The sequence below is a fragment of the Hylaeus volcanicus genome, chromosome 8, assembly GCF_026283585.1.
Source record: "Hylaeus volcanicus isolate JK05 chromosome 8, UHH_iyHylVolc1.0_haploid, whole genome shotgun sequence".
In the NCBI taxonomy this organism is placed as follows: Eukaryota; Metazoa; Arthropoda; class Insecta; order Hymenoptera; family Colletidae; genus Hylaeus; species Hylaeus volcanicus.
Genome location: NC_071983.1, coordinates 10,930,604 through 10,951,569, shown reverse-complemented (window position 1 = coordinate 10,951,569; position 20,966 = coordinate 10,930,604). Strand labels below are relative to the sequence as shown.

Here is a 20,966-nt window from a genome sequence, read left to right as displayed (position 1 = left end):
TGTAAACACTTACTTTAAACAAAAATTGTACTTTCATATTTTATTATATACTATTAATTCTTATACTAAAATACTTGCTGTCTAGTTTCCATTAATTATATAGCGTTAATTTTATTATTTGTTAATATCAGTCGTCAACCATTACCGTCCTGTGTCATAGCAACATTCTTTTATCTTCAGAAATTAAAAAATTGAAACATTTTTCAATCACTGCCAATAAACATTTTAGTTCAAGAACAAAAGTATTTCTACACGACTTTCTATGTACCGATAATATATTTAATCAAAGTGCATCTAAAATTATAATATGCCTGTACAAGATATTTCAAATACATGTTAATCTTTTAATAAAATTTATGCAATTTTATTGATGATCTTTGCTTCGTGATTTTAGCCAATAGTCAATGTTTAAGGAGTATTAACGAAATTAGAAGTGGAAAATGTACTCACGGAATAAACGATTTCGATTCGGTAGACGTTTATTTATACAAAATGTTTTTCACATGCTTCAAACCACTTCTTGAGCACTGGCGGACACTGTTTCGGGAACACTTGCTTAATTGTACACCATACTGCGATATCTGCTATATCTGGCTTTCCTTCACTTGACCAATTTCTATCTAACTTATCAGCTATTAAAGACAAGATTTCTTGTTTCTTTTTCAGCGATTGTTGAAAGTGTATAGAATAACACAAATCTAATATCAAGTCGATCGTATTCACGACGTTCAGACTAGAATTTTCGTAATTGTGCGAACTTAATAACCTACTTATATATCTTAACAAATTCGTTTCACCGGTGATGCGATAACCATATAGGCCAGTTACAAATTCCAGATCTTCAACTGAAAATAAAATTAATTGCAATATATATCTATTATTACTTAAGGGTTTTCACAAATATGGATTTACCTACCATCTTTCCAGATCAGTGATAGATTCACAAGATTGTTTCTTGGAGAACCCTTAGTTTCTTGATGAACTGTAGGGACATCTCCACCAATACTTGAATGAACATAAGTTTGTACTGTAATGTCAGTGTCCTTCCAGACTTTTTGCAGCGCAGATATAAAATAAGGAGGTCTCTTTGGGTTCACATTAACAATAAGATTTATGCTAACTGGATCCTATAAAAATCAATGGTAATAAAATTAATGAGTGTCTTTTGACTCCTAAAGCAAAATGAACAAAATACATTTATGAATAAGTGTGATTAGAGTTACCTGAGTTTTATGACATTTATCGACTGTAACAGCTTGATTTGTTTGCTTCAATAGACTAGAAAGTGTCGACACTTGTTTTCTGAGTTCTGCTAGTTGAGCCAGTATCTTTTCCTGCCTAGCTTCCAACGCGTTGTATTCTGGCAGTGGACTCTGAAATAAAATATTTTTGTAACGTACACAAGACATTTAATTAAAAAGTTAGAATCCGAGTAGGATTTACAAATGAAAGCTTTAACAGGATTAAACAATGCAACACATATTTTATTCTCTGACAATAATTACATTTCAATATGAGACACATTTGTACTGCTTATAATTCCTCTATAATTTTAGTCTACACCATTCAGCTCATTTCACTACTAGTACTAATGTATCTCTTTCAATTTCTATGATAATATGAAAATATTCATAACATTTAGCAAAAAGTAAGCATAACATGAATTCAACATGACAAGGACTTTCTAAAAAAAATAAAGATGGTCATGAATTATGAATTTGACAGATGATCAGTTACATTGTTGATTAATGGTAATGAACAGCTACAAGGTATATAGATCATTTCACTGGGTTAGGTTTTATGTGTGTTTGGTTATACAACTGTACTTTGTAGCTTTCAGTGCAGTTCTAATTTAGTAAGCTTGCCCTTCTTCTATAATAATTATAGGTGGATTCACGTTTATTCTTCGAGCGAACCGAATTTTTCGCGTACCATGGTCGCGTAATGTCCTGTTAGACGAAAAATTGGAGGGGCAGGCATCGATCAAGCCTGTAGAACCATATTCCCGGTCGATCGTGATTAGTGCTTGTGGAAATTTTGGGAGGAGTCATGCACAACAAGTTCGAGACAGAGGAAAGTTTCCTAACTACCATGCACGATAAAAGCGTGAGTAAACCATTAATTCTAGTTAACGTGCGGCTACGCGTTTCTTTCACGTCGCTGGGATTACAGAAATGATGAAAACCTTCAAAAAGCTGATAACCTGCTCAGTGATATCAGGCACGGTCTCGTTCACGGCTTCCGTATGGTCGTCCCTTGATCTTTCCTCGTGTATATTTCGCATTTCGTACATCGGTTTTGACCGATGCGACATTCGTGGCAATGAAACGATCGGTTTCATAGCGTACATCGTCATTTCGTTTAGAATTTCGTTCGTTTCTCCGATATTAATCCGTTCGAAAAAAAAAACCGATAATTCGAGCCCACGTTCGATCGTCACACACTCGTTCGTCTTTCGTATTTCTCGATTTTCGCTAGACAGCCATTTTTCTTTCGTCCCACCCCCCCCCCCCCCCCCCCGCGTTCTGTCACCGGTGCTACCTAACCTTACGACCACCGACCTAGGGCCGTCTAAAACACTTAAAATGCCACCACCTACTAATGCAAAATTTATAAATTTAAATAATTTTTGTATCATTATACATAGGATAGGGCACACGAAGTGTGACAATTCATCATTTGCAAAATTGTTAGTGATATCAAATAATGTTATGAAATACTCGAAAGGGATATGACCTTGCCGCTCAGTCATTGTCAGACGTTACTGTCTGTATTCTAGTTACTCGTAGTAACCATATTTTACTCAACACTTTGAGCCCCAGACAAATATTCATGAAAATATTTATGAGGCTTTAATTTCGTTCTTATACAATTGGAAACCATATCTAACAATTGCAACAGTATTTATGTTTACACCCCGATCAAAATTCACGGATCATATCTGGATTTAGTTTCTTTAACACCTGATTTCCAGAGTTAATTAATCCTTCTTTCTTTCTTCACGCGATACATGCAAGTGTCAAGGAAATTTCTAGGTCTCTAATTGTTAAAGTGACTGGGTCATAGGAACACAGATGTGTTTTTATTGCTTTGAATAACAACGAGTATAGCTCTTAAATAGATCGTTCGTTTAACTTTATGTAACGATATAAACAATTTACAAATGAAAAGCATACAGTTTCTCTCGCCTAGTTTTGCTTTTTAAAAAGGGTGTTAATATTAGGCGCCCATAGAAAAGTACCCAATTTGTTTCATCCTAGAGCCGCTCCTGACACTGACATCCGTTTCCAAGATGGCGACGCAAATTTTCGCGGAATTACATCACGAGGAATGTTTTGTTGCTTTTGACATATTTGCGTCACTACTTACGCATAACATTGTACCAAATTTTGTTTAGGCTTTAATTTGATCAACATTTGAATCTACCGTCGACAAATATATTTATTTGTTCGATTACAAGATGCATTAACATATACTATTCGTATAATACTCCAACTTTCGAGATCTATCAATACTTAATTCTCTCACTAAATACACTAAAAAAACATAGTCTGCACGAAATTTAAATTTCACTTCGTGTAATAGATTTGGTCTGGCAATTCATAAGAAAAAGAGTTAATAAACATCGTTAATTATAAAAAGAGACTGTGCCACGATCTTTGTGTTTAAACTTTACAGAATTTTCGTTCCAAACCGCAGAGATGTCGCGTACGTCGCCTCGTTTAAACATATAGGCATTTATTATTAAAAAAATTGCCCGATATAAGTATCGAAAAATCCAAATTCCTATTAATCACGATCGTTTTTAATTGTTACAATGGTACATGTTAAAAAAATGTGTACCGACGTAACGACGCACGACAATTTGGAATTAAGGTGGTGTCCTCTGTCGAAGCTTCTCTCGAACTAAGGTTAAGATTTCTCTCTTGCGGATAATAGCGAGTTCGTTCGATCGCGTATCGAGGCTAATTACGGGATTAATTCGTGATAAAAACCATAGTGGATTAAAATACGAGGAGACGTGGAGAAAACGAAGACATCGAGCGAGGAAAAGACGAAAGGTTTCTATCGGAAGTGCGGTTAGAATCGCGTTTTTCCAACCGCGCATGTCGCCACCTATTGTTGATCTGACAGGATCTTGTGTAGTTACGGTGAAAGCGATTGGATCCTTCTGTACGTTACGCGAGAAATTGTTAAAGCGATCATACGGTTTTTTAGATCGCATGAATCCCACTTAAATACGTCGGACAGGGACGTGGTCGAGCCGTGGATCGGCGTAAACGGGAGAAAAGAAAATCTCATCGAAGTATTCGTCTACTTTTTCGAGTAGATGCGTTCGAGGCCAGACATGGCGGCGATTCGATGAGCCAATTGGAGCAGCGCTCTCTTAGACGATCCGATATTGTAAATTCCCCTTACATTCGCGTCAGTGAATGATTTTCTGCACCTTGTTTCGTCGTTATCGATAGGAATTACGGGTTTTTATCGTTAGAAGTGGGCGACCGTCGGTCGTTGATCGAAATATAGAAGCCACGAAAGATCGTAACGAAACTTTAATCATGAAAGAATTGTGTTTGGTCACGTGACCGTAGCCGAAAAATGGCGCAAAGATCAGAGTACAAACATGGGTTCCATTTCATTGCTACGGTGTCATTTGTATTTGTTTACAAGCGCGCGTTTTCACAAACCACGTGTTAAGTAAGTGCCATTTCGTTGACAGTGCGTGACAGACAATGACAGGAAGGGTGTCGAAGAGACGGGGCCGACCCCCGAAGTCGGTGGTCCTGGAAAGGCCAAAGAAGTTTCAGTATCATCTGATGAAGAAGCCAAAATATTTGCAAAACAAGGGTTCGGAAACGCCAAACTCCCAGCCAAGCACGCCGACACCGTCGAGGCCGTCGTCACCAGTTGAAAGTGAGGAGAGCAGACGAAGCACGAGAACCCGAAAATCTCGTGGACCCAGGGAGAGACATTCTCGTAAGGGTGGTCATTCAAGTTCTGGAGTCTATCATCGCCGAGGTTACAATCCCAACGTCGACTACAATGACTCAGAATATCACTATGGGTCTGATTTTGGTGACGAGTCCAGTGAAAAGAGCGATGGAGAAGATGACCCCCTGCACAGTGATGTAGACTCATCTGAAAGTATAGAAGAACCGGATCCCTCCAGTGACAGTGACTTCTCCCTCTCCAGTTATAGCACTACAAGTGGTACACCCCGCAAGACGTTACTCAGTCAGCAGAGGCCGCCGAGTCCAGAACCGTTATGGCTTCAAAACAGGGAACTGCCATCGTTGGTCTTACCTAAATCTTCCGATGACCTATTAGTCCCTAAGGAATTTGTTATGCCATCTTTATCTATTTACGAAGTACTCAGACATTTCCGCACTTTGGTGCGTCTTTCGGCCTTCAGATTTGAAGATTTTTGCGCCGCTCTGGTATGCGAGGATCAAACCAATTTATTGGCCGAGATACATATTATGCTTATTAAAGCTCTGCTTAGAGAAGAAGATTCTCAGCAAACACACTTTGGTCCACTCGATCAGAAAGACTCTGTGAATGTTAGTTTATATTTTGTGGATTCTATGTCTTGGCCAGAAGTGCTACGCTCTTATGTAGAGAGCGACAAGTGCTTTGATGAAAATATTTTACACATTTTAACGTCCTGTGAATACCCTTTTACATCTATCGAAGATAGAATCAAGGTGTTGCAATTTTTAACGGATCAATTTCTTATCACAAATCCAGTAAGGGAAGACCTGCTGCATGAAGGTATATTAATCTCTAATGATAATCTATTACAGAAATTTAAAAACTATATTCAGCAGGAATAATTTATGTGTCCATGCTGAAAGATCAATTATTTCACATTTACAGATATACATATTTGAAAACATTCCATTCCATATATATGTTAAATGCCTTTTTTTAGGAAATATGCATTACGACGACCACTGCAGAGTTTGCCACCGCTTGGGAGATCTGTTATGCTGTGAAACTTGTCCAGCTGTATTTCACTTAGAGTGTGTTGAACCGCCGTTAGTCGATGTTCCTACCGAAGACTGGCAGTGTAGTACGTGTAAAGCACATAAAGTTACAGGAGTCGCGGATTGTATACCTGATGTCGAAAAAAATGGTTCGTTATGTCGTCAGGAACATTTAGGATTCGACAGACACGGTAGAAAATATTGGTTTCTTGCGAGAAGAGTTTTTGTGTAAGATATATTTTGTTATATGTAAATAAAAGGTATCGATATAATACTCTATCTCTTAGATTAATACGACATTACTATGTTTATTGTAGTGAAAGTGAAGATGGAGAAGTTTGGTATTATAGCACACCTTTACAGTTAGAAGAAGTATTGCTTTGCTTTGACCGCAATGAAATGGAAGTTGCGCTTTATAGAGAATTATCCGATTATAAAGATGAAATTGTACGACAAATGGAGCTTACAGAATCGATTACTAATCAATACAAGGGTAACAAGAAGTCGTACTTAGAAGTGGAGAACAGTAAGTTGAAATTTTATTTGAATAATAGACGGATAAAGCTCGTATAGTAATCCAAATTAATATTTTTTAATTTAGGTCTAATACAGAGATTACAAAAGGAGCGCCAAGAAAAACTAGAGAAGGAGGAGGAGGAGAAAAAGGAGAGGCAAAGACAAGAAGCTGAAGAAATGGTGCGCAGAATACACGAGGGTACAGACTCTCTTGAAGAACGATTAGCAGCTGTTACGGAACAACAAGAAGCGAAACCGCGCGAAGAATCGATTACAAGAGAAAATGTTCCGGATATGGTGGCAGAAAATGTAGAAGTGGATGGCGTAGACGCTGATATGTCCGTAGATGCGGCAAATAAAAGTGTTAAAGCTGGTACATCCACTTCGTCATCGGAAGAAATCGACGAAGAAGCGTTAGAAGGGGAAGACGGCATCTCAAAAATTGGCAAAGATGGTAAGTTGTACAGTTATAGGTTTATGCTAAAAATATTGACCATCGATTAATAATTCCTACAGGGAAGAAGCATACGATTGTAACAAGGTCGAAGACAGGATCGTTGCAACCTAGAACATTCAATATGGACGATTTAAAACGACGAAGTACCGCGCCATTGTCGAAAGAAGAATTAGAAAAGTTGGATAAAAGCTTAAAAGACGAAGGAGACGGTACTAGATTAACGAGACAGAAAGCCCATCAAATAGCTTCTGGTACTCATCTGTTTAAATTAGGAATGGACAACAACTTCAAATCGTACGTGAATCAATACAGCACCAATCCTATCGCTCTGAACAAGGCGCAACGAAACGAAGAACGTGACAAAAAGAGACATTTGTCGCATAAGTTTTCGCTCACGCAGGCTTCTGAATTCAAATGGGTTGGAAGTTTGACGGGAACTCGTGCTCTTCTGGTCAGCACACTTCGTCAGACGATTCTTCAACTCGAAAGTAATATTCAAGCTCCGTTTATGCATACGAATTGGCCTCTGCTGCGTAAACCTTGGACCACAGCGGTAGGTGCTTGCGTTAATCCCAGAGATTTTGCGCGTGCTCTTATCGTATTGCAAGCGTGCATTAAATCGGTAGTATTTGCCAGTGTATGGCATGATCAACTCGGACATGTGAAATTGCAAAGAGTAACGGCACTCGAACGAGAAGAGAAGAAACGTCAAGACAAGAAGGATAAGAAAGAGAGAGAGGACGAAGAGGAACGCAATCGTTTATTTAATTTTGTTAAATACACGTTAGGCTTGAAACATCAAGTCTGGAAACAAAAGGGGGAAGAATACAGAGTACACGGGCAAGGTGGTTGGCTGTGGGTTTCTGCTAGTCGCCGTTATAAATCATCCGACATGTCGAAGTTAGGTCTTCGATCAGGTCCTCAGAAGATTATGGTGCAAATTAAAGATCAGGAGGGATTGAAGATATTAGCTTTGGATCCTCCGACCTACGAATTCTTAATAAAGGAATACTGTCCATCCAAAAGGGAAGAGAATAATGTAGACGTGAAAGTGAAACAAGAAATTAAAGAGGAAGAGTCTTCTAAAGATGGGATGGATACTTCGGTAAAACAAGAATGTAAGGCAGAGAATATAAAAACTGAGCCAGCAGAAGACAAGGCAAACGACGAGTCATCAAAAACGGAATCAATTAAACAAGAAACAAAGATGAATTTATCATGTATGTATTAAAAATTTTATATTAATTACCTTCCTTTCAACTGTACACAAATTTTTCATTATCCTACTTTTTTCTTTTAGTTTTAGCTGGTATGAAAATCGAGAAAGTGTTTCCGCCAATCACAGAATTCGAAGAAATTGATATTACTAAGGCACTAACAACCAATGGGAGACTTCACTATCCGAAAATTGCTAAAAAGACTAGAATCGATGACTTTCTGGCACGTAGAACACACTTGAAACTTTTAGAAGAAAGAAGATTATTGCAGTCTGTGAGTACTGACTAACTTAAAATTCTATCGATATAATTTAATATTCTATCGTATAATTGTGTTTTAGGAGAAATCAAAAGAGCTACAAAATCAATCGACAAATCAAAAAGGTGACGGAGATTCTGAAATTGACATTGAAAATAACGAAGAAAGCGATACGGATGGCGGAGATAATTCCTTGCAGAGTATCCTTACTGGAAAGCAACCCAATAAAACTTTATCGACATCGGCTAGGGAGATGTTGGCCGTAATAGGGAAGCGTATTCAGCACGTAAAAGCTCAATATGCAAATATGAGACTGAATAAAAACGGTAGTTGTTATTCTCGTTATTGTAACATGACGACGCCCCCAGGAAAAGTTGTTACTACGACGCAAAGTTTGACGTCTACGTGTTACTCTCCCATGTGTCTTCAGAAAGCCAGATTAAAACGCGATCTTATCGCATTGTTAAGAAAAGCTAATGCTCTGAATAACAATCAATCGCCGTCGAGTTTAGCAGTGGGCACATCTGGGGGACAATTACCGCAGAGTGGACCAAAAGTAGAAGGAAGCGAAGAAGCTAAAGATGCGATTAAGAAAGATTTAGAATCTGCAGTAGCCTTGGCGACTCACTGCACAGAAGAAACACCAGCCACTAATGTAGTAAGAGATGGAGCTGCGCCTCCAGCCAAAAAAATAAAAATTGAACCTAATACGAATGCTGGTAATGACGTGAAGTTAGAACCTGTCGATACAGTGACGACTACGACGAGCAACGTAGTTACTACTACAACAGTAACTACGACACAACAGACAGTAAAAACAGTCGACGGTGTTGTAAAAACTTTGCAAGAAAATACGACTTCTCAAAATTCGGTCACATTTTCATCCGAGACAAAAACAAGCACTGGGCAAAAGACAACTATCGTCAATCGAAGAGGAAGAACCGTGCAAAGGAGCATGGTGACTAAAGAATTAAATGCTGATGGTTCGGAAAGAGTGTACACTGCAGTTTCAACTGAGGGGAAAGTCTATCTGAAGAAAGTCGCAATTTCTTTGGCGGATCGTAAAAAGAAACGCACCCCTGTCAAATATCCTTTGTGTTCTACATTTAGCACAAAAAATAAACACCGTAGTATATTGTTACTACCGCAGCATGAATTACGTAAATTGTCTAGGGTCGGTGGACGAATACCAGTTCAAGGTTTCCATCATATGGCTAAGGTACTAAATTCGTTGATATTAGTAATAACAAAGTGTAATATGTATATTTCATCCATTAATGTAAATTTATTTCGTAAATATCAGGCGAATTTGTCGGTATGGCCATATCCATGCCCTAGACCATTATTCAAAACGTGCTGGTTGTATCGAACTGTTGGGATTAAATCATTAGCTGCAGCTGCTCTTCAATTACGGATATTATGGGGATGTCTTCGATGGGATGACATGGCTACAAAGCCGCTATCCACAGATGGCAAACATCAAATCACAACGGACACAGAGATTATGTCACTAGAGATTCTTAAACATCGTCACGTTGGTCAATTCTTAGATAAAACGCAGTACTTACGCAGAAAAGTCGTTATTCCTTTGGAGTTACCAAAGCAAGTCAGAGGTTGGTGTAATGAATAAATTATGTTAAATAATTACAATTTCTAAGATTAAGAAATCTTTTGAATCTAAAATATGACGAACACTTTGTAGAAGTGACATCAATAAGAAGTGGTCTCAGAAAAAGAAAAAGACCAGAATCACCGCAAAGCACTGAACCTCAAGTTACAGAGGAATGGGTCGACGAGGATAAATTGGAATTATGGGAAATTAAACAATACGGTGATAGGTACGTTTATACGAAAAATTCCAAGCTATTTCATAAAATTATGTGTATTTTTAACGTACCTATTTCTATTAAAAATTGTGTGTCGCTTGGAGTCGTTAGGTGTTTGTTTCTATTAAAAATTGTGTGCCATGTTATATTTTTTTTGTTTGTTAAAAATTGTGTGTCGTTAAAAAGTGATTGTATTGAATCCTGACACTTTCACCTTATAAAATCACTTAGATTTTGACCTATCCTCACTTAACACCACTTGATACTAACCCTCCTCTGGGTGTGTGTCCTCTCCAGGTTAGAGAAGGCTAATGCCCAGATTATTACTAGGAGTCGATCGGGTCAACCACAATCCATAGGTGTTGGTTCTAATCGAGGTACAGGATCGAATTCTGGTATTAGCGATCAACTTGTCAGTGGCAAAGCAACACCCGAAGAGATCAAAGAAAAGATGGAGCAACAATTACGCATGCAAAGAGCCGCTCACCAACAAAAGAGAGCATTAGAAACCCTCAAAAGTCCAGCTAACTCTGCTTCGCCTACGCAACTTCTTAAAGTTGCTAGCTCCGCTCATGGTAAAACTTAATATTTAGTATTTAAACTCGTTTTAAAATTAATTGAAATAGACACGATTTTATTGGGATTCGAGTAATACAGAAACAACAGAATACATTGCGGTTTATCTTAGTCAAATTCGTTACGGAACAACAACGCCATTATTTGGGAAGATCATGTCTATTTAAAACTAATTATAGTCGATTTTAAAACAACTATTCCTTATTATAGACGGCACAGTGAAATTAGTTTCCAAAGTCGCAATACCAGCGAATCCGAACAGTGCAACAAAATCACAATTAACTTCTCTTTTGACGACGCCTACGCAGAACAAGACTTTCATTGGTACCAGACGTATTTATATGGCAAAATGTAAATACTGAGTTAAATATATTATTAAATATTGTGAACTATAATATTAATTTAATAATCATGTATAAATATACATATATATATATTTAACACTTTCTTTTAAATAGCCGCCGATGGTACAACAAAAGTTGTTTCCGGTCCTACAAGCATTTTACCGAAAACACAGTTACAAGGAAACCAACAACAGTCCCTAATTAAAGTTTCTGGCCAAGCAGGTATATTTACAACTTTGATTAGATTTCATTCTAGCAATTTAATTATGATTTCTTCGAATTAATCCATTTATTTTAATGAAACAGCCCCCGTACAACAAATTCAGCAAAAAGTACAGATTCTAAGAGGACCAGATGGGAAATTACAAGTTCGAGGTTTAATGCCTGGTCAACAATTAGTCCAAATGCCTGATGGAAAACTACACGTATTAAATACTGGTCAAACGATTACTACAAGCCTTGCACAAACTGGAACGAGTTCAACTACACAAGTAAAATTACTGAATTTTTACAAATAACCGAGTAAAATATTAAAACAAAGGAATTAATTTACGAAATTGTTCTTAAAGGTGAAAACTGCTACTACGGCAACCACAACTAAAGCAGTCACAACCCCTAATGCCACGCCTAACAAGACCAGTTCGACTAAAGCAGCAACGAATGCAACACAAGTACAAACAACTCAGCAGGCACAAGCACAGTCTCAAACTGTGCAAACCCCGCAACGTTCGGTGACAGCGACCGTGACTATTGCACCTACACCTGCTCAATCAACAAAGAGCGCTATTGTGGTAGCCAACACCGGACAAATTGTACAGGGCGCACAAGTATGTCTGAACTAATCAAAGAAAGCCTAAGTTTACACTTTAATACTACCCAGTCGTCATCATCGTCGCCCCCCCCCCCCCTCCCCTCCCGGTAAATATCGCTTCATTATAATACTAATATATTGTTAATGATATAGGTCCTATCATCTGGCGGTCAAGCTATCAGCGGAAATCAGATAGTAGTCACTAATGCAAACCTAGCTCAACAACTTGCGACGGGTAAAGCTCAATTGACGACAATCGGCGGTCATCAAGTGGTAATCCGTAGTACACCGACGGGCAATCAAATTGTGCATTTAAATTCAGCAAACAGTAGTATCATAGTTAAGAATGCTGTGACACCAACTAAACAACAAGGTTCGTTATTTTATTAGATAAACATCGCGAACCACGTAACTTGCTCACCTTTACATTTTTGTTATTAATTTAAAATAACTTCTTCATTTTTAGTTCCTGCATTGCAAGCTACTCAATCAGCGCCAACAACGGGAGCTCAATCAACTGAAACGTCAAATGTCAACGTTAGCAATGCTTCAACGAATGTAACATCGACTACTACAACGCCAACAACTCAGACTTCAACTGCTCCAGCACCTGGAAGCGTAGAAGCATCTTTGTTAGCTGGTCAACCACCTGGCACCGTTATTAAATGCGTCACTGCTCAAGTTATACAAACCACTCAAGGACCTCGTATAGTTTTACAAGGTCTGCAAGGTGCGGACTTTACGCCACAGCAGCTTGCAATGGTGCAACAGCAAGTTAAACAACAATTGCTTAAAGGTTCGACCCAATAATGTTGTACTCGTATTTAAAATTATTAGTGTATTTATGATTCGTGGAATTTTTCAGCCCAAGCTACGACAGGAAAGCAAGGAGTCCTAGGGCCTACTAAGATATATCTAGCCGTTCAACCCGCGCCAAATAGTCAACAAGCGATTCAAAGTTCACAGACTTCTACAACAGCGAATACTCCTGCTACCCCCGCTTCGAAACAGCAAACCGCGCAACAACCAGTTATATCGCCTCCAGCAGCGACTGGTTCGTATTTATTATACACTTTTTTTAACGATTTAATCTGTATAATTCTAAATTAATTTTATTCTGAATCGAATAGAACCACAAACGGGAACAGAAAGCATTCCAGAGCTTCCACCTACAACTACGCCAAGTTCTTCTGAGAAACCCAAAGTAGTTGTACAGCAAGTTGGACAACCCGCTGTTCCCTCAGAAGAGGAGTCTCAGAAAACAAACGTGGCTAATGGTCAGCAACCTTTGCAGTCGTTGAAAGAAGGAAACGACTCTTCAGCTAACAAATTTATTTTAACACCTGATTACATCCAACAAAGTTAGTTGCTAATCGGTGCTACTTTGTTTAATATCAATGCGATTTAAAGTAACGCAAGTACGTTTTTCTCTTCTAGTCTTCGCTTAATGTAATGATTATTAAAACTTTTAGCCATTAAAAATGCGCTGAAACAAGAAAATCTGAACCCGGAGATAGAAGAGAAATTGCTTCAGTTGCAACGATATCAAGAGAAGCAGATGAAAGGCAGCGTTGAGAATTCGATATCCACTAACCAAACTCACGCTACACCCACGATCACGACACCGCGTGTCCCATCTCGTAAAAGACCAGCTCCTTCCAACATTCCAACAACAACTACGCCTACAAGTGCGCAATCGACAACACACGACCAAGATACAGAGTGGGCGGAAACGCCCAGGAAGAAACCCGCGCCAAAGCAAGAAAATCGTGAAACTCCAAAGTAAGTACCTCTTATAACGAATATGTATTATGAAGTAATGTGACTTTATACGACATCGCTGAATTTGGAACCATTTGTCTTGCGTAGAGTACAAAAGGTTGCTGAGCAGGCGGATAATGAATCGACACCAAAAAATCGAGCAGCAAAGCTGAAAGACAGCCAAGAATTACGGAGAAAACAACAAGTGCATTCGCGAATGCAAGTGTTATTATTCAGACATAAAGAACTACTTAAGAAAGATATTCTTAAAAAGAGAGCATTGCTTGAGAAAGAATTACAGATAGATATTCAGGTATGCTACTTTACGAATCCCATATGATGTCGTGTAGATACACGCTGCGTTATTATATTTATATTGTTTCTTTCTAAACCATAGAAGGATTTATCGGCGGAGCTAGCCTCGAGAACGAAGGCAGAAAGGCATAAACAAGATGAAGTCAAGGTGGGAAGCGCGAAGCGTAAAGCAAACGCTCAAGTAGCTCAACAAGTTAGTCCTCCTAACAGAGGTGGAAGGCCAAAGAAATATAAGGCACAAGGAAACAGCACCACGCCACCAGGTGCTTCAACTGCAGCTACTCCAAATAGAATTAAGAAGGAGAAGTTGTATTGCCTGTGTAGAACACCTTACGATGAAACAAAGTAAGTATTAGGAAAACTTTCGTAATGTTTCGAGGAACGTTGATGGGGTTATAGTTGCCGTAGATGATAAAATGAATAAAAATAAAAATGTCTATAGAGGCTGTTTTATTTTCTCGTATCAGGTTTTACGTAGGATGCGATCTCTGTAACAATTGGTTTCACGGAGATTGCGTGGGTATTACGGAAGAAATGTGTAAAACGCTTTCGGAGTTTGTTTGTACGGAATGCAGACACGCGAGAGATACGCAAGAATTGTATTGTCTATGTAAACAGCCTTACGACGAATCTCAGTACGTGAACACACTAATTACCGATGCTATCGATTATGCTTAGTTGTTACTTTTTATCGAGATCAGCGTTTTCGTTCCTACAGATTTTATATATGCTGTGACAAATGCCAAGATTGGTTCCATGGTCGCTGTGTGGGTATTCTTCAGTCGGAAGCAGACAATATCGATGAATATGTTTGTCCGAATTGTCAACGAAACTCTTCTGTTAATTTCGCTAATATGAAAAATCTTAACGCGAAAGACCTTGATCTCTTAAAGAAATTAATTAAACAGATACAGGTAAAGGAATTGTATGAAGTTATTTAGAGCGTGTTTTAATTCGATCGTATTAATATTATAAATATTAACGTGTAGGCTCATAAGAGTGCTTGGCCGTTTATGGAGCCAGTGGATCCAAACGAAGCGCCAGACTATTATAAAGTTATAAAGGAACCAATGGGTGAGTGTATTATTAATTTTATGAATATTTTTCGTAAACTTGAAATAGTCCATCCAGGAATATATTATATTTTTATCAATTGCACTTCTAGATTTACAAACGATAGAGTTGAGGATAAATGATAGGTCTTACAAGAAGTTAAGTGAATTCATCGGAGATATGACAAAGATATTTGACAACTGTCGTTATTACAATCCGAAAGAGTCACCCTTCTTTAAATGTGCAGAATCCTTAGAAACTTATTTTGTTCACAAAATTAAGAGCTTGAGAGAAAAGTTTTCTGAAGGAAAGTAAGCAATTAAAAAAAAGTAATACAAAAAAAATAAAGAAGAAAACTGTAACTATAAATAGTGGAAGTGCGAAGCATCAGCAATTTACTTTTGTGCAGTGAAAAAGGATCGATCTGTGCCAGTAGAAAAGAGACATTCAAAATAGCCATAAGTACGTAAGAGTAGGACATGTATGTCCACTATTTATTAGAGTTGTGTGAACAGTTTCATTTGCCTTCGTGAAAGCGAACTTTCTTTAAATTGTGCTCAACAATGGATTTTGAACCGGAACTTATAAAATTTAATTATATCACTGCATGAATGAATTAAATCAACTATTCATAGGATTCTAGTTTTGTATTTCAATTTGAGATAGTAACGATACCATGCGTTTTATCTCAGTAACAACTTTCATTGTTTATGTGTACATGAAAATAAAATATTTGTCAGTATACTAATCCTTTTTCTTATCGAGCGAGTAAAAGTAAATACAAGATTACTTCTTACCTTATATCTGCGTTATCGAGAAAAACATTTCTTTCGTTTCTCTTTTTAGAACAAACGATAAGTTGTGGTTCAGAATTCCTACATGAGCTTTACTATTTATGTACATTGATGAACTACGTGTAATTATGCATGTTATGAGAATAATTAACAAATATATCAAATCAGTGCCACTGAGCGTCTAGAACGATGAGTTTTTAGTAACCCAATGCGAATCCGTGGAAAATGAAAACAAGTACGTTGGAGAACCATTCGAACGTTACTCATACCTATGCAGTAAAGGAAAGAAAAATGGTCCAATCGCTACACGTCATTATATTTCATCTAATAGAAGAAAAAAAAAATTTTCTCTCACGTAGACGTAAGAACTATTTAGCAAGCGCATAATAAATTGTACAAATTTGTTTATTGTGGTCACAAGTAACTATTATTATGTTGTTTTATCACATAAATTTTCTATAAAATTGTTTATAAGTAACACGTACGATCTTAGCTTGTAAGAACTACAGCAGGAACATCTGCTTTGTATATATCCAAGTAGGAAAGTCTATGAGTGAATAGAATATAGAGTTTTGGTTCTGATACGACGCGGATTTTTCGGAGAAAAGTCAGTTAAACGCTGGAAACTGATTTGTATGAAAATATTGTTTATATTTTAGCTATTAAACTACCATTTGTGGAAATTACTAGACTGTGCTGCATTGTACATGTACGAGTATGTTCGGTATCTATAATCATAAAGGATATAAAAAGGGCAATATTATTTCGTGGATATTTATCAACAAATACACAGAAACACACCCGTATATACATACTCATAAAGAAGCAATACAATTAAAAAATGCTTCTGAAGTTTCACTAGTAAAATGCGAGAGTGAAAGTAAATAGTAAATATTTGCGTCAGTCAACGGAAAACTAGAATTTTTTTGAACAAAAACTACACGTAGGTTTATTCTATGAGGGTCTAATGTATTTCCCGTAAGGAAAACAACTAACTTGTTCTCTGACATTGAGAATTGAGAGTCGTGGCTTCGGGTATGTACAATAACTGTATGTTTCACGAGTTTGAGACGTGTCTTGTCGATCGTCTATGATTTGTTTAAGTGAAAGAAAGCAGATCGCTCAAAGCAGGTTGTACATTTTCGCCAGGATAATGCTTGTACAGTATTTTTAATTCAAAGTTCATAAAACCCTGGCACTGATCTGTTTTTTACCTTCGACTTTCAATTATAGTTACAGGATACATAGTTCGTTACTTTGCCCAGGTTTATACACCACGTTAGCTTTATTGTAAGCTCGCTCCGAGTGGTCATACATCGTTATGCGTCTCGTTAAACTAATCGGGGCATTATTTTATTTGTGTGTAATGTACTTTAAAAATTTTCAAAATGCGTCGATCTGTATTATTAAAACGTTATGAATTCATTTTTTATTTCTGCTTGCTTAATTCTTTGCTGCGATCGCTTCTTAAATTCCTAGCAGTTCTGGATATATTCTGTATTTACGATGAATGTATCTACATTTAAAGTTCGTTCAATCGATAGATAGCAAAGAGTTAAGCGAACATTTTAAACAGAATTTTATTTTAGGGTGAAGATGCTCCGACGGATTTACTCTTTGTGATCGCATGTATGTTTTGAATTCTTTTGCATTGCCTCGGAAAGTTTACTGATTCGTATAGATTTTGAACGAATATTAGTAACTATTTGCGTTAAGATACTTCTACGAGCGAATTAAACATGCCAATTTAAATGTAATGCAACGTACTAACTTTATGTATCGTCCGAGACAAAGGGAAGAAACGAACTATCCCAAAGAGTTAATCCCTCTCACGAGACGCATGTAAACAAATAAAATCAATAAATACTCTTGAAATCGTGAATGCGTTTAAGATAATCTTAGCCGTACTACGATCATTCTGTCGAATTTTCCTTTCTTACGTAGGAGCGATATTTGACAATGTATTGAAGTAAAGTTTCTTCTGTAAAAAAAAAAAAGAATTGTAGAAACACTTTGAAACGTGTAATAGATATTTAGCCGTGTAAGTTTTTGGCATGCTACTGAAGTGTAAAAACTGGGTGAAGAAATTGCAGCCGTGTAAATTTTACGCTGCTCCATTTCACTCCCCGCTTATTAATCATGTAACAAGGTGTTTATTTCTATTAAGGAAAAAGCAACAAAGTGTGATTACATAACTATATTCGTCTAAATCTAATATTACTAGTTTATAATAAATATATTTGTACTAATTTTAATCATAAACTTTGTTGTTTTTATTGCACTATAAATATAAGTTAGAAGAGAGCATAGTATGTTAATTTACCTTTTTTAATTTGTAATTGCTTAAAAAACAATAAACTGCTGTATGACAGTGGCTTCATGAAACTTTAAAAAAGTATATTAATACCGTTCAGTAGTTCATTCTTAATTTCATATTACGTACAAAAAAAAATACTGTACTGTATAAATTCATAGTTATAGACACATTTTATTTAAATGTATATTACCTTTCTTTTTATTATTATTTAAATAGACGTAGACTTTATCAATACTTTGAAGTTTAGGCAATACTAATACCTACATTAACAGTTGGTTACTTTCTTCTGTCATGATCAGAAACAAAAGTATGAATATGTCATTCGTATAAATAAATTATATAACTTTTATTATCATTTTTAAACTTTGTTTAAAATGCTTTTCAATTTAGCATGAATTAATTACACGTATACTAAAGTTTTCAAATATAATTGTAATCGTATTTTATAAATTCTCTATAAAAGTGACAATATTTAAAATATATACAAATTTCGTACAATATGTTATGTAAAAGTGTATTGTATTCCGTTCGAAAGAGTCGACCACCTCGTCGTAAGTACAAAGTAAATACATTGAAAGTTATCATCCGAAGATCAATGTACTAGTCCTAGTTTTAACGTGTAATATACGTTTGTCAAATGACATCTGCAGAACTTCACCATCTAGCAAAAGCACCTTTACCTGGGGAACCAGCGAAACCGTACACACTTACAGAAATTCCAGGACCAAGATCAGAAACTCTTCTCAATGAATTTTCTAAAATTCAGGTTCATACTCTTATCGTTTCAATACAAATTTCATTTAAAAATAATACATATCGATATGATACCATTATAAAATATTGCAGCAAGTAGGCTCCATTCAATATTTTGCAGACTATCAAAGATCCGTTGGAAATTATTTAGCAGACATTGATGGAAACGTTTTCTTAGATATGTTTATGCAAATTTCTACTCTTCCTCTTGGATACAATCATCGCTCTATCCTTGGTGCATTGTCGTGTGTAGGAAATCAAGTAAATATAATACAAAATTATTATATTTCTTGTAATTTCCATTATTGTATGTACTTTTAGCGAATAATGGCAAATAGACCAGCATTGGGATTGTTCCCTGGTTTAGAGTGGCCATGCAAACTTCAAGATACGTTACTTCAACCATGTGTAAGACACAGTAAATAACGATAGATTGAAAAGAAATAAAATGTTATGTATATAATGTCATTTAATCAGGTAGCTCCAAAAGGATTACCATGTGTTTTTACAACTTCATGCGGTGCATGTTCAAACGAGCATGCTATACAAGCTGCCTTTATAAAATATGCAGAAAGACGTCGTCGAGGCGGAAGCTTTACAAATGAGGAAAAGAAAAGTGCACCCTTTAATAAACCACCTGGTTGCCCTGAGTTGTCTATACTTTCTTTCGAAGGTATTTTTATCGTTATAAGCGCCTCGACACTGATTAAATTGATCAAATGTGTAAAATTAGGTGGATGTCATGGCAGAACATTTGCTGCATTGGCACTAACACATTGCAAGTATATAATGAAAGTTGACATACCTTCTCTTCCATGGCCGATTGCACCTTTTCCACAATATTTGTACCCCTTAGACCAACACGAAGAACAAAATAAAAAAGAAGATGCACGGTGTTTAGAACAAGTAAATATGATACATGCATGCTTTAAACAATGCTATCGTTACAAGCTCAAAAGTCTATACCAGAATTGTTATTGTAAGGTAGAAGATTTATTAGAAAAATCTGAGAAAACAGCTCCAGTGGCTGGTATTATAGTTGAAGCAATACAATGCGAGGGAGGAGATAGACATGCTTCGCCAGATTTCTTTCACTCTTTACAAGGCCTTGCTAAAAAGGTAAGGTGTTTCAATTTGTATAAAGTAGGTGAGCAATTAATATCTGGAATATTAATATGAATAAATCTTTTGTAGAGATCTATTCCCTTAATAATTGATGAGATACAAACAGGAGGTGGTGCATCCGGACGAATATGGGCACACGAATATTTTGAATTAAATACTCCCCCTGACATTGTTACATTTAGCCACAAAATGCAAGCAAGTGGTTTCTATCACTCCTCTGAATACATGTAGCGTATTATTTAATCAGTTTACATTTGCAGTAGAATATTGTTCTATAAATATTACGGATTGTTGTCCGTCTAGGCCTATGCGTCCATATAGAATTTTTAACACTTGGATGGGTGATCCAAGTAAAATAATACTCTTGGAAGCAGTATTGCAAACTATTGAAGCAGAAGATCTGTTAACTCATGTTTGTCATGTCAGCAATTACTTGCTTTGTCAACTAAACACGTTACAGCATGAATTTCCACAAGTAATAAATTCTGTGCGAGGTAGAGGATTCATCATGGCATTTGATATGGGATGCAAAGATATGAGGAACAAGCTATTACATCAAATACGTTGCAAAGGTAAAGAATCTTCTACAATACGTGTATTATAATATTAATTTAGTATTTAAATATTCAAATATATCAGGTATTCAAGTGGGAGACAGCGGGACAAAATCAATTCAATTGAGACCATGTTTAATATTTGGGGAATACCATGCAGATATCTTTTTGGAAAATCTTCGTGCTTGCTTAAAGGAACTCACAGAAAGTTGATACGTTTATAAACGATATTTTACTTTGTTACCGTCTCGTATTTATTAAATATAATTCTAATAAAAAAGTTTGTGTTTTAATAAAGTGT

The 20,966-nt window shown here is 36.6% G+C and overlaps 3 protein-coding genes and 1 long non-coding RNA gene across 6 annotated transcripts; 2 read left to right on the top strand and 2 right to left on the bottom strand.

Moving 5' to 3' along the window:
* Positions 1–454: 454 nt before the first annotated feature.
* On the bottom strand, positions 455–2,767 carry LOC128880874 (probable aminoacyl tRNA synthase complex-interacting multifunctional protein 2). Of its 2 annotated transcripts, none has more exons than XM_054131405.1 (4): positions 2,186–2,767; positions 1,224–1,373; positions 917–1,127; positions 455–845 (listed from the first exon to the last, which is right to left on the bottom strand). In XM_054131405.1, exons 1-4 carry the CDS (start codon positions 2,750–2,752, stop codon positions 484–486), a joined length of 1,290 nt encoding a protein of 429 aa, XP_053987380.1. In that variant the 5' UTR covers positions 2,753–2,767; the 3' UTR covers positions 455–483. The 2 variants fall into 2 exon arrangements, with proteins under 2 accessions (XP_053987380.1, XP_053987381.1); XM_054131406.1 differs by having other exon boundaries at positions 2,204–2,512.
* Positions 1,394–18,301, top strand: LOC128880869 (nucleosome-remodeling factor subunit NURF301). Of its 2 annotated transcripts, XM_054131392.1 has the most exons (26): positions 1,394–2,106; positions 4,721–5,772; positions 5,933–6,215; positions 6,305–6,513; positions 6,589–6,957; positions 7,020–8,180; positions 8,261–8,451; positions 8,519–9,655; positions 9,740–10,049; positions 10,139–10,274; positions 10,560–10,837; positions 11,049–11,189; positions 11,297–11,404; positions 11,489–11,673; positions 11,752–12,009; positions 12,147–12,366; positions 12,460–12,789; positions 12,859–13,047; positions 13,124–13,354; positions 13,466–13,775; positions 13,863–14,067; positions 14,152–14,414; positions 14,537–14,704; positions 14,788–14,983; positions 15,059–15,143; positions 15,235–18,301. In XM_054131392.1, exons 2-26 carry the CDS (start codon positions 4,734–4,736, stop codon positions 15,435–15,437), a joined length of 8,205 nt encoding a protein of 2,734 aa, XP_053987367.1. In that variant the 5' UTR covers positions 1,394–2,106; positions 4,721–4,733; the 3' UTR covers positions 15,438–18,301. The 2 variants fall into 2 exon arrangements, with proteins under 2 accessions (XP_053987367.1, XP_053987368.1); XM_054131393.1 differs by lacking the exon at positions 1,394–2,106 and having other exon boundaries at positions 2,913–5,772; positions 10,593–10,837.
* Positions 15,353–19,586, bottom strand: LOC128880881 (uncharacterized). Its single transcript, XR_008457930.1, has 2 exons — positions 19,062–19,586; positions 15,353–18,988 (listed from the first exon to the last, which is right to left on the bottom strand). It is a non-coding gene; the product is annotated as an uncharacterized LOC128880881 (long non-coding RNA).
* On the top strand, positions 18,647–20,907 carry LOC128880880 (4-aminobutyrate aminotransferase, mitochondrial-like). The gene is made up of 8 exons (XM_054131416.1): positions 18,647–18,784; positions 18,884–18,999; positions 19,080–19,247; positions 19,308–19,394; positions 19,464–20,105; positions 20,181–20,338; positions 20,415–20,683; positions 20,751–20,907. The coding sequence occupies exons 1-8, from the start codon at positions 18,733–18,735 to the stop codon at positions 20,876–20,878; spliced, it is 1,620 nt and encodes a 539-aa protein (XP_053987391.1). The 5' UTR covers positions 18,647–18,732; the 3' UTR covers positions 20,879–20,907.
* Positions 20,908–20,966: the final 59 nt, after the last annotated feature.

What these genes read in the sequence shown, in the direction of transcription:
- LOC128880880 (XM_054131416.1), top strand. Translation starts at nt 18,733, where the DNA reads ATGTTATGTAAAAGTGTATTGTATTCCGTTCGAAAGAGTCGACCACCT. An exon ending in ATACGTTACTTCAACCATGT is followed by an intron (nt 19,395 to 19,463) that starts GTAAGACACAGT and finishes TCATTTAATCAG; the next exon opens with GTAGCTCCAAAAGGATTACC. An exon ending in TACAAGGCCTTGCTAAAAAG is followed by an intron (nt 20,106 to 20,180) that starts GTAAGGTGTTTC and finishes AATCTTTTGTAG; the next exon opens with AGATCTATTCCCTTAATAAT.
- LOC128880874 (XM_054131405.1), bottom strand. Translation starts at nt 2,752, where the DNA reads ATGACTGAGCGGCAAGGTCATATCCCTTTCGAGTATTTCATAACATTA. An exon ending in AGGTTATCAGCTTTTTGAAG is followed by an intron (nt 1,374 to 2,185) that starts GTTTTCATCATT and finishes ATTTTATTTCAG; the next exon opens with AGTCCACTGCCAGAATACAA. An exon ending in ATCACTGATCTGGAAAGATG is followed by an intron (nt 846 to 916) that starts GTAGGTAAATCC and finishes TTTTATTTTCAG; the next exon opens with TTGAAGATCTGGAATTTGTA.
- LOC128880869 (XM_054131392.1), top strand. Translation starts at nt 4,734, where the DNA reads ATGACAGGAAGGGTGTCGAAGAGACGGGGCCGACCCCCGAAGTCGGTG. An exon ending in GGAAGACCTGCTGCATGAAG is followed by an intron (nt 5,773 to 5,932) that starts GTATATTAATCT and finishes GCCTTTTTTTAG; the next exon opens with GAAATATGCATTACGACGAC. An exon ending in AATTACAGATAGATATTCAG is followed by an intron (nt 14,068 to 14,151) that starts GTATGCTACTTT and finishes TCTAAACCATAG; the next exon opens with AAGGATTTATCGGCGGAGCT.